This window comes from Littorina saxatilis, linkage group LG14 (genome assembly GCF_037325665.1).
Source record: "Littorina saxatilis isolate snail1 linkage group LG14, US_GU_Lsax_2.0, whole genome shotgun sequence".
Taxonomy (NCBI): Eukaryota; Metazoa; Mollusca; class Gastropoda; order Littorinimorpha; family Littorinidae; genus Littorina; species Littorina saxatilis.
This window is the reverse complement of record NC_090258.1, coordinates 1,750,153-1,762,320: the sequence shown is the minus strand read 5'-3', so window position 1 is coordinate 1,762,320 and position 12,168 is coordinate 1,750,153. Positions and strand designations below refer to the sequence as shown.

Sequence of the window (12,168 nt, the reverse complement as noted above, 5' to 3'; positions counted from 1 at the left end):
ATGCTGTAAATATGACTGATGATGTTTGTATTACCTTACCACTGTTTAACGGCAAAAATGTGTTAAGTGCCAGCGAATACAGGAAAGAGATTATTAATATGAAAACAGATGTACCATGTTCCGGATGATTTTGGAAGAGAAAGTTTAATGTAGAAATTGATGAACGATCCTGGATAGTTGACTATCAGTCAACACAAGATACTAGATTAAGAGTTTTACACTGGAAAATTATGCACATCATTTATCCGACCAACATTCTCCTGTGTAAAATGAAAGTAACGGAAACTAATAAATGTAATTACTGCTGTGATGTAACTGATTTCAGTGAACACTTCTTTTTTAAATGCCCGGTTGGGCCAAAAAAAAATAGGTGTGGTTACGGTAACATAGCCCAAAAAAATAGGGTAGGTAGGTAGGCAATCACTTTTTTTTTTTTAACTTTTTTTTCTAATGTGTACAAATTAAACCTACTTGACAGGGAAATAAGTGTGCGACTCGTGCGCTTTCGCTTTCATTGCGTTTTTTGCACTGGTTTTTTTTTTTTTTTTTTTTTTTTTTTTTTTTTTTTTGACAAATGTAATAAAAAGTTATAGGATCGGCCCCTAAAATTAGGGTAGGTCGGGTTACCGTAACCACACCTATTTTTTTTTTAGGCCTTGTATACAAATTCTGGAAGTTTATTGAAGAATTTATTTTTCGTACTTTAGAAATTAAGATTATTTTGAATGTTAGTGATGTTTTATTTGGTATGCATTTTGTAATGGTGAGAAAGGCAACTATGTATAAATTGAACCACATTATCTTAATCGGAAAGATGTGCGTTAGTATATATAAAAAAAACAAATTCGTTTTTACCGTTGGAAAGTATTTTTAATAGGCAGTTACAGATAAGAAGCATTTTTGTGTGAGTGTTCGAAGAACAAAACGTTAAAAAAGTTAGCTTGTTGTTCTCGATAAGTTGTATTTAATTCATTGTATGAGATATTGTTAATTGTTGTTATTTATGTGAATAAAATTGTTTGAAAAAAAAACAAACAAAAAAACCCAAAGTCTAAATATCTTCGCGATGGCGTTAGCTATAACCGGCTTTATTGTGTAGTTGTATGCATGGGCGTATGTTTCTCCAGGCGAGTGTGTGTGTGTGTGTGTGTGTGTGTGTGTGTGTGTGTGTGTGTGTGTGTGTGTGTGTGTGTGTGTGTGTGTGTGCGTGCGTGCGTTCGTTCATGCGTGCGAGTGTGTATGCGCGCGTGTGTGTGTGTGTGTGTGTGTATGTGTGTGCGTGCGTGCGTTCGTGTGTGTCTGTATATGTGGGGTGTGTGTGTGTGTGTGTGTGTGTGTGTGTGTGATTTGAGGAAATTGTTCTCCTCGCACATAAACATGCTTGCAAGCAGGCAACTTGGAATGAGCAGGGCGAGCAAGTAGATGATGCAAAGACAGTATTTATTTGCCGCTGACACATACAGAATTGAAAACATCTCATACACTTAAGCAAAGTCAACGAATTGGTATTTGAGAAGAAGAACAGAAAGACGAAATAAAAACTCCACTAAGAGAGAATTATAGCAAGGAAGACGACGAGCCGACTCTTATTTTCTACAAGTTCAGACCAAGATGACAGGCGCGGTCAACATGCTTTTAAAAAGGTTTCATTTAATCATCCATTGGCTAGCTACGTAGGAACCATGTTAAAATCAACAATAAATAGTTACCCAATAGTGTTTATTCTGATCGAGGTCTACTTGGAACAGGCAAAACAGATGACGATTTTAAAGTCGTGAAAGGGAAAACATGGCAGACTGCCTCTGTTCGGTGAGCACCAAGTAAAGTTAAAACCTGTACTTGTTCTCAGCATCATCAGCCTCATTTCTCATGATGCAACGACAAGTTTACTCAGAATAATACGGACGAAGCATTCTGACAACAAAAGTATTTAGCATCAATTTGATAGAGAAAAAAAACCCGCGAAAGGTAGCGGACTTTTGCCAAAATGCAATCTGAAATAAACGATGTTCGGAAATAACTCTAACTGTCAAGTTTCTATTTGGTTGTGGAAGAGTAGCTTTCCCTTGTTTCCATAGAAATACTGAGGCAAGCATACAGTGACGTGGACTGGGTGGCCGAGTGGTAACGCACTTGCGCTCGGAAGCGAGAGGTTGCGAGTTCGACCCTGGGTCAGGGCGTTAGCAATTTTCTCCCCCCTTTTCCTAACCTAGGTGGTGGGTTCAAGTGCTAGTCTTTCGGATGAGACGAAAAACCGAGGTTCCTTCGTTGTACACTACATTGGGGTGTGCACGTTAAAGATCCCACGATGGACAAAAGGGTCTTTCCTGGCAACATTGTATAGGCATAGATAAAAATGTCCACCAAAATACCCGTGTGACTTGGAATAATAGGCCGTGAAAAGTAGGATATGCGCCGAAATGGCTGCGATCTGCTGGCCGATGTGAATGCGTGATGTATTGTGTAAATTCCATCTCACACGGCATAAATAAATCCCTGCGCCTTGAATATGTGCGCGATATAAATTGAATGAAAATCAAAAAAATTAAAAAATTAAACATTCCCTGCGCTTAGAACTGTACCCACGGAATACGCGCGATATAAGCCTCATATTACGGAGATTTAAGAAACGAAACGTTGGGACGTTTCGTTTTGAAGTTGTGGTAAACGTCATTATTTCGGGGGTCTCTCGCTGGAAAGGTGAAGGTCAACTGAAACGGAACGTGGAACGTCAAAACGCAGTCACGTTTTCCACCCCCAAAAAACGAACAATATTTCGTCAACTTTTGTGAGTATTTTTGCACACTAACAGTTTTATTTGTTGGCCATTTTATGCATTGCTAGATTCATCAACCCTTTCACAGTCTTTCAGCGCTGAGAATGTGTTCATTGGAGGTAGACAACTGTTGTGAACTGAAATATTTTGAAGGGTGCTGATCCTGGTACATTTATCCAACTTCATGGTGAGAAAGCAAATGGCGAAGCAGAAGTAGGTCATCGCATCGAATTTTTATTCTGGCTTCGTATGTGATCAGGTGCATGAATTGAAAAATGTGAAGCTCTTGTGCGTGCAATGCGAGTATGTCAATCCTTTATTGACTCGTGGAGTTGAAATTATGCCATGCCCAGTCAGCGGATCATATCCTGCCATGCCCGGCCTTTCATTCCGAAACGAAACGTGAATACATCTAAATCTTGTCTGCGGCCTATGCCGTCTCGTTACACGTTCCGTTTCGCGGGGTGACTCATTCACCAAACGAAACGAGCTGCAAAACGAAACGTGCTGTTTCTTAAATCTCGCTATTGATTGATTGATACAGTGACGTGTAGCTTGCCCCGGCGTTTCTATCGAGACAAACAAGGGAAAGTAACTCTTCCACAACCCATGAAAAGCGGACAGAGTTATTTCCGGAATTCGTCTATAAGAAAGCTCCCCCCGGCGTGGAGGGTTAATTTACTTGGAGCAGACAACGCAGGTGGTGACCAAGTTGTCCTCGTAAGGAGGGCAGGGCAGACTGCCGCACTTGGTCAGGACCAGGTAGAGCAGAAACCCGTTTTTGTTTGGCTCCCCACCAACTTCGGCCTCAGGACTGCCGTCCAGGCACAGGTATTCGGTCGCTGCGCGCCCGTAGTACCCCGATACCAGGTGCCCGGAATACTGGGCCGTCCACCCCTCCGGGCAAGTGATCCTGGCGGGCACCATGATGGTGGTGGCTTTGGGGGCCATGCAGACCGAGCAAGGCACGTCCTGGTCATGGACGTCGCCGATATATTCGTACTCCGCTCCGTACAGATAACCAAAGTAGACCGGTTTGGTCGTGTTGTCGTACTCGGGCTCTTTGGTCAGACACAGAGCGTTGGTAGCGCCGCCTGCATGGGCGTAGTGCCTGCCACCTACAACGCCTGCACGGAGAATGCAAAGTGATGAGCCTCACACACTGCAGCCCCCCCCCCCCCCCCCCACCTAACAACAACAAAAATGTTTTTAAAAAAGTAGAAAAAAGAATAGAAAAAGAAACAAAAAGGAATTGTTTTTCCCCCACTGGTTAACGGATGCACAGTATGAAGATGTTTCATTTATGTATAAGCATTGCGTGCTTTTTCTTGGACCTTTCTGTACATTTGTCAAGTAAATTTCAAAAACATTTCTCGCTCAGTTCAATTATTTATTTACCCAATTCGCCCTATTCTCTGACGTGTCGGGTGCTTTTACTACTACTCCTCCTCCTCCTCCCCCCTTCCTCCTTCTCCTCCTCCTACTCCTACTACTACTACTACTACTACTACTACTATTAGTACTACTACTGCTACTACTACTACTACTACTACTACTACTACTACTACTACTACTACTGCGGTTACTTCTACAGTTGCTTCTTCTACTACCTCTACGAAGAAGAAGAAGAAGAAGAAGAAGAAGAAGAAGAAGAAGAAGAAGAAGAAGAAGAAGAAAAAGAAAAAAAAGTAATAGCAACAAACAACAACAACAACAACAATAACAATAACAACAACAACAACAACAACAACAATAACAAAAGCAACAAAACTTGACTAAATATAATAATACAATTGTATTCTATAGTGTCCCGATTTTCTGTGGCATCACTTGTCATCACACACACGTACACAAATTCCATGGTCTAACACGATTATTTCAGCTACATGATAACCACTCGCCAGCACTCAGCACTAACTATCACTCACCAGCATAGACCTGCGACGCACCGTCTGGGCAGGTTTTTCTTCCCCAGCGAACGTAGCTCGAACCTGCAGCATGGAAACAGATTATTCTTCAACTGATATGCACAACAAACAACAACAAAACCACACACACGCGCGCGCACGCACACACACACACACACACACACACACACACACACACACACACACACACACACACACACACACACACACAACACACACATACAGTAACACACAAACACAAAACACGCACAGGGAACAGTATTCAGGGTAGAAAAATAATGATCGAAGCTGCTTAATTACTATCCTCTCTTTCTTCCAAGTATTTACTTTTATCGCTACTGTTCAGCTTTAAGTAGTCAACCTGAGTTTTCGGGGGAGTTGTAGTGTACAATGATGAGGGTTTACACGGGACGATAGGAAAGCTTAACGGAGTGAACAACAAACACAACCCACCTCCTCCCGATCCGGATCCGGAGGCAGCTACAGAGGCGATTTTGCTCTCGAATTGCGAAATGAGTGTTTGAAACTGGGATTGCATAGCCTGCAGAGAATCTGTCTCGTTGTCTTCAAGCGATTTCACTTGCTTCTCGAGGTCCTCTATCTGGCCAGTGAACCTGTTGTCAGAAACAGACATATAAATATCCCAGAACAACACACACACACACACACACACACACACACACACACACACACTGAATTAATTTCGTAGATAGACTTAGGCGTTAGTTGCACAATAAATTCAGAAGTAAAAAACATTGTTCCGTCTGTAATGAAAAAAGTCAGAGAATAGATTTACAACATGTGTCAAAGTGGAATGATGCAATGTAAACTGAAGTGTTCCACTTTTGAACATAGAGAATACTACATGGCTTGCTGTGTCGTACCAGATTTACACGAGTTGTTTTTTTAAATATTGAACTGCGAGCGAAAGCGAGCTGTTCACTATTTGAAAAAGCAACGAGTGTAAATCTGGTACGACACAGCAAGCCATGTAGTATTCTGTTTATCCTACATACTGTATTTACGTGTACTTTACTGAAAATGTCCTGCAGTCGAGGCAGCTAACTTGAAGACGCTTGTTTTGGAACCTCGATCTCTTCTAAAGCCTCGTGCAATCTATTACGTCAAAGTAAAGAAACGTCACTCTGAAAGTGTGGCGTGACGTGTTAGTTCTACAAATTCATCGAGGGTAATTAGCGAGCGCAATTTTTTTTTCTGTAATGACGTTTGTTTCGGTGACTTTGGCATCATAAGCAGTGGAAAAACAGGTCCCTGCCAGACTTGCTTGACATGATCTCATTTACATGATATACACACGTGTGATTTGAACGATTATTATCTTACGAGTGTATCTCTCACGTATGTAAGATAAATACTTTTTGTAACCAGCTGTGCACACTGTGCGATATACTATATAACTCTACTAGCAATTGCAGCACACATAGTAAACACGAAATAGTGGTTACAATGTGATCTACTTTTGCAAGAATAATAATATAGTATTCTACAGTGTTCACAATTGGTTACAAAAAGTGTGTTCAAAAGTGAAAAACTTCAGTTTACTGTGTTTTCTTTTCCACTTGCAGCCATAGGTAGGACGTCAGCCGGCTTTGTTTATCTCACAAAATTAATACTGACTATTCCCCTCCCCTCCAAAATTCTGCTGATCGAACTTTGGACCATGTATTCCCCCTTTGGATTCTGGTTTGTGATGAGAAATGGTATTTTAACTTTGAAATTAGTTTCAACGCAAAATATTTCTTTTTATTATACAAGGGACGTAACTGCTCGGTGCGTTTTCGAATAAATCGAATTTGGGGTAAAATCGATCGAATTACATCACAAATCTGCATCAGTTGCAAGATCTTGACATGCTTTTCTCCCTCGAGATAATTGTACAGCTTGAAATTGGCGGAGAAACATTCAGTCTGAAGTTAATTTTGGCTGACGCCTGGCTGACGTCCTCCCGATAGAACAGTATCCAGGGTAGCAAAAAAGATATTGTTGAGCATTTTTGTCAATATATAAGACTTCTTTGCTGGAAATTGTGATTTTAAGTCCTTCTTAATTGTACAGGGTGACACGAAAAAAACAGATCCCACCAAAAGTTTAATATTTTCTGAAATAATCAGCCGATTCTTTTATTTTTTCAGGTGAGCCAAGCTGAAATGATGTTCTAACAGCCCACCAAGTTTGAGCTTCAAGATGTCATGGACAACGGAGCATAAGACATTTATAGTCGAGGCCTATTTTCGGTCGAATTCTATCCACGCTGCTCAACTGGAATTCAAAAGACAGTTTGGACGTAGAGACTTTCCTGTTAAATCAGTTATCTATGGATGGAGGGATAAGTTCAGAGACCATGGGACTGTCAATAACCTCAATAGTAAAAACCCTAACAGGGGATCCCACTCTGGTCGACCTAAATCAGCAAGGACACCGAGGAATATTGATTCAGTCAGAGAGTCTGTTGTGCGCAGCCCGAGCAAATCTGTTCGCCGGCGAAAATAGGCCTCGACTATAAATGTCTTATGCTCCGTTGTCCATGACATCTTGAAGCTCAAACTTGGTGGGCTGTTAGAACATCATTTCAGCTTGGCTCACCTGAAAAAATAAAAGAATCGGCTGATTATTTCAGAAAATATTAAACTTTTGGTGGGATCTGTTTTTTTCGTGTCACCCTGTATGACAATGCAGGATAGTGAACGTGTTCTAAAAATGTCCTGAAGGAGTTCTTCAGCGATGGTCTAAACACTTTTAGGTGTTCAAAACAGGTTACAGCAGGTTGAAAACGTTTTAGTGTTCATATGTGAACACATGTTGACATGTAAAAGTGTGTTCAAAAGTGGTTACCACAAGTGTGTTCAAAAGTGAAACACTTCAGTTTAGAGTGTAGAGGAGGTATGGCTATCTGGCGAACTTCGACTTCGTCTGTTACGCCAAACTTGACAGAATCTGATGCACATGCCCACCGTGGTAAGCGTCAAAAAGGGGGATTTTTGCGTCTATTTTGAGGGGTTACACAACAAGATAAGATAAGATTTCATAAGATTTTTTATAAAGTCCTGAGAGGTTACCCTCATGGAATTTCGGGCTGCTTTCTCACTGGGGAAAGCAAGCTGCAACACAGTACGGCGCTACCCATTTATTTTTTTTATTTTTTTCTCGCATGTGTGTATTCAAAACAAAAAAACCAAAAAACCCCGTCATATCAACACATTTGTGATTATAAATAATTTGTTAATAATCCAGTTTGACCTATTTCTGATTATTAATTGCGAAGTGATGAGCTTAATTATATCATTTTTTTCATAATTTCTTTTTATTGTAACTTGCTTTTCAAATTCAGGTAACCTTAGTTGTGTTTTATAAAAATAAAATATTGCCTTGCCTTGTATATTTATGTTTCCAAGCCCTGAGACTTTCGCACTGAACTTGGGTTATTTATCGTGCGCATACGTGCACTTGGGGTTTGTTCGGACACCGAAGAGAGTCAGCACAAAGTTGACTCTGGGAAATATATCCCTCGCCGAACATTCTTAAGAAATTCGCAAGAAATTCGTATATGGATTCGTTTGCATTCGCAATGATCGGTAGACATTCGCAATCACTCGCAACTATTCGTTAGACATTCGAAAGGATTCGTTAGACTTCACATTTTCAATATTCTTCCTGTCCATTCGTCTCTTTTTTTTGCCGAATGCAATATTTTCATAATCGCAAGGATATTCGCCACTGTGTAAGAGTAGCAAACAACCAAATCACTGACAATAACATATATGTATACACACATTTGCACGGAAAAATACTTACAGCCTTTTCATGTTGCGCTGAATCTTCTTAACTTTCACCAGTTCTGCCAGAATGTCTGCGTCCGTGGCGGAATCGTCTGGTGGTGGTGGTGGTATCCCTGCCCACCCTTCAGTAACCAAGGCGACGAGAATCATTAGACCGGGAAGCAGCAACATGGCTCTCATCTTGTGATCTTGGCTTTCACTTGGCTAGGACTGGAGTCAGATAGCAGCAACAGTCAGTTGTGTCCCAACAGAGCAGAGATGGCTGATTTATACACAAATTCTGATTGCCAAGAAAGCGTGGAATTGTTTTTTGCAGGCGTGGGCTTCATTCTGGCCAACAAAATTAATAAGTAAAAATAACATAGATTAATGAAAGGAGAATGATCATGGTAATAAAACATAAAACCAAAAACATTTGCCAATTAGCAACCAGCATTTGTATTCGGGGGATTGCAATGGACCAATCAAGGACTCTAATAATCACAGAGGCTGGGTTTCAAAAAGAATATTTGAGTCCAGGGGCTGCTATTGCTTAATTTGTTTCTTTGTTGAGTCTAATTATCTCCTTGATTGTATAATTACAACTATGTGACAGCTCGATCTGTTCAGACCATTTGGCACTTGGATGTTTTCCTTTGTTTAATCTGAACAAAAACTGTGCATCAATTGCTGTGTATTTCTCTCAGAATCGATTCAAGGCAAGCAAACCGCTATGATTTTGCGAGTGTAATAATTAAAGGTGTGGATGCTAATTATGTCTTCATAATAACTACTCACAGACAGGCTTTGCAAGGCCTCACTGCAAGCTAAATCACTTTGTTTTCATCAATAAAACTCATTTTCAACGCACAGTTTACACGTGCAAACGCGTGCTTTTACGAACTATTACTTCAGTTACTAAATAAATACTGCTCTTCAAAACAGAAAGCGATTGATCTACCGATGGAAAAAAAACACAAAACATAAAAACGTCTGAATAAAAGTGTCAGAAAACAGAACTGACAAACCAAGGACAAACATGGACGAATCTTAAGAACTTATACGTGACACTATCATTTCTATCGTTACGTTTGTTGCTGTTGTTGTTGGTGGTGGTTTTTTGTTTTGTTTATGTGTTGTTGTTGTTGTTGTTGTTGTTGTTGTTGTTGTTGTTGTTGTTGTTGTTGTTGTTGTTGTTGTTGTTGTTTTGACATCAAAGATTTCACGAGGCTTTGAACGAGATCGAGGTTCCATAAGACGCGTCTTCATTCAGGGCGGTTGTACACCCGTTCCATTTTCAAATATTGAAAAGCTCGCGTACAAAATCAAAACAAAAATCGTCTAAATCTGGTATCACATAGCAAGGCCTGTATAGTATTCTCCTTTTTTTTAACAGTATTTAGACCCGTGAAACCAAAAGATCGAAAAGTACGTGCTTGCGTACGTGTGTGTGTGTGTGTGTGTGTGTGTGTGTGTGTGTGTGAGTGAGTATATATATATATATATACGACTTGTGTCTGTCTGTCTGTCTGTCTGTCTGTGTGTGTGTGTATGTGTGTATTCGCCATGCACGGCCAAAGTTCTCGATGGATCTGCTTCAAATTTGGTGGGCTTATTCAGAGAGACCCCGGACACAACTTCATCGATGAGATATTTCAACACGTGCTCTCAGCGCGCAGCGCTGAACCGATTTTGGTTCCACCTGAGCTACCCGGGCCCCCATACCGACACATCAAAGCCAAAGTTCTCGGTGGATCTTTTTCAAATTTGGACACCGTATTCAGCTACACCCCGGACACAATATCATCGATGAGATATTTCAACACGTGCTTTCAGCGCGCAGCGCTGAACCGATTTTGGTTTTTCTCTTCATTTCACCATTCCCAGTAACTCTTCCTTATCTTCTCCAGTGTTTTGCGTTTATCTCCCTTCCTTCGTGTGGCTTCAATCCATATTCCCGTTTCTACGTTACTATTTTTAGAATGTCACTGCGCTGTCCAGAACGCTTCCCTTGCACCCGTAAGTTGTTCTTACTGTCAAAGTGAAAAGGTCGAATCAATGTATAGCCACGCGAAAAATACACTGTCACCTATCTCTATATATTTATAGATATAGATATACATATATATATACGGCTTCTCTGTGTGTGTGTGTGTGTGTGTGTGTTTGTGTGTGTGTGTGTGGGCAAAACCTGTGGATTCTAGAGTTCTGTTTGTGATGGGGTCTAACGGCTTTTGTCTGTCTGTATGTTCTGGCATTTGAGAAGCCACAACAGATCGGCAACAGTATCAACGTACAGTGTTGTAGGCTGCATGCTGATTCTGAGACAGGTTGCTAGTGTTGGAGTGTCAAGCTCCGTCTGGTTCCATCGACAATCTCAGTCTTTAATTATAGTGTCCGACGTTATTAGCTTTAAGGACACACACACACACACACACACACACACACACACACACACACACACACACATGGCTGTCGTTTATTCATATTCTGCTAGATCTTGACCTGTCCTTGATGTCCGAAGAAATAACAAGTCGCGTAAGGCGAAAATACAACATTTAGTCGAGTAGCTGTCGAACTCACAGAATGAAACTGAACGCAATGCAATTTTTCAGCAAGACTCGTAGCATCGTCAGTCTACCGCTCATGGCAAAGGCAGTGAAATTGACAAGAAGAGCGGGGTAGTAGTTGCGCTGAGAAGGATAGCACGCTTTTCTGTACCTCTCTTCGTTTTAACTTTCTGAGCGTGTTTTTAATCCAAACATATCATATCTATGTTTTTGGAATCAGGAACCGACAAAGAATAAGATGAAAGTGTTTTTAAATTGATTTCGAAAATTTAATTTTGATAATAATTTTTATATTTTTAATTTTCAGAGCTTGTTTTTAATCCAAATATTATACGTTAATTGGATCTGTGATCCAAACATGGCTTTTGGTCAATCGAGATGGAAGTTTATTCCACAAGCCCGTAGGGCGAGTGGAATAAACTGCCATCGAGATTGACCAAAAGGCATGTTTGGATCACAGATCCAATTAACATATATATCTCGACATTCACTGGTCTTAGGGTTTTTGTTTTCAAAGAAGAAAGAAACTTGCTTGAACACGGACCACTTCTCCGAGCAAAATCAACAAACCTAATCACTCGCATTCCACCTCAAGGTCTCGGCCAACCAAGACTATGGCATACTCGTAGCCACGGACTTACGTCCGTGCTCGTAGCAAAGCCGCCGAATGGTACCGTAAACCAAGAATAGTGACGTAAGAGAATAGAATGTCGTCTTTTGATTTGGAACGTGACGTGTTTCAGAACTTCTTCTGGACAACTCGGATGGTCTTCTGCGTAGTGGTTGGCACGAGATTCTTTTTCTTCTTCGACAGTTCATCCTCCGATACTGTAGAAAAACGTTTCATCTTTGTTTCACTTTCGAGTATGCGGACGACTGAACTTGACCGCTAAAAAGTAGTCCTTTCGGTATTATTACGCCGAGTCTGAACATGAGGTCTGAACATTGTTTTTAGGCAGGATCTAGGTGAAAGCGAGGCTGTTCTTATCTCTGTGTACAGTCGAGAGAGAGAGAAATGCATGTCGAGACATAACATATTTATATGTTTTTTGAATCAGAAAATGATGGAGAATAAGATGAACGTAAATTTGGATCGTTTTATAATTTGTTTTAATTTT

General features: G+C 40.6%; 1 protein-coding gene across 1 annotated transcript; it reads right to left on the bottom strand.

Moving 5' to 3' along the window:
* Window positions 1–1,423: 1,423 nt before the first annotated feature.
* On the bottom strand, window positions 1,424–8,756 carry LOC138946866 (short-chain collagen C4-like). The gene is made up of 4 exons (XM_070318267.1): window positions 8,518–8,756; window positions 5,158–5,318; window positions 4,705–4,767; window positions 1,424–3,903 (listed from the first exon to the last, which is right to left on the bottom strand). Exons 1-4 carry the CDS (start codon window positions 8,679–8,681, stop codon window positions 3,455–3,457), a joined length of 837 nt encoding a protein of 278 aa, XP_070174368.1. The 5' UTR covers window positions 8,682–8,756; the 3' UTR covers window positions 1,424–3,454.
* Between the last annotated feature and the right edge of the window lie 3,412 nt (window positions 8,757–12,168).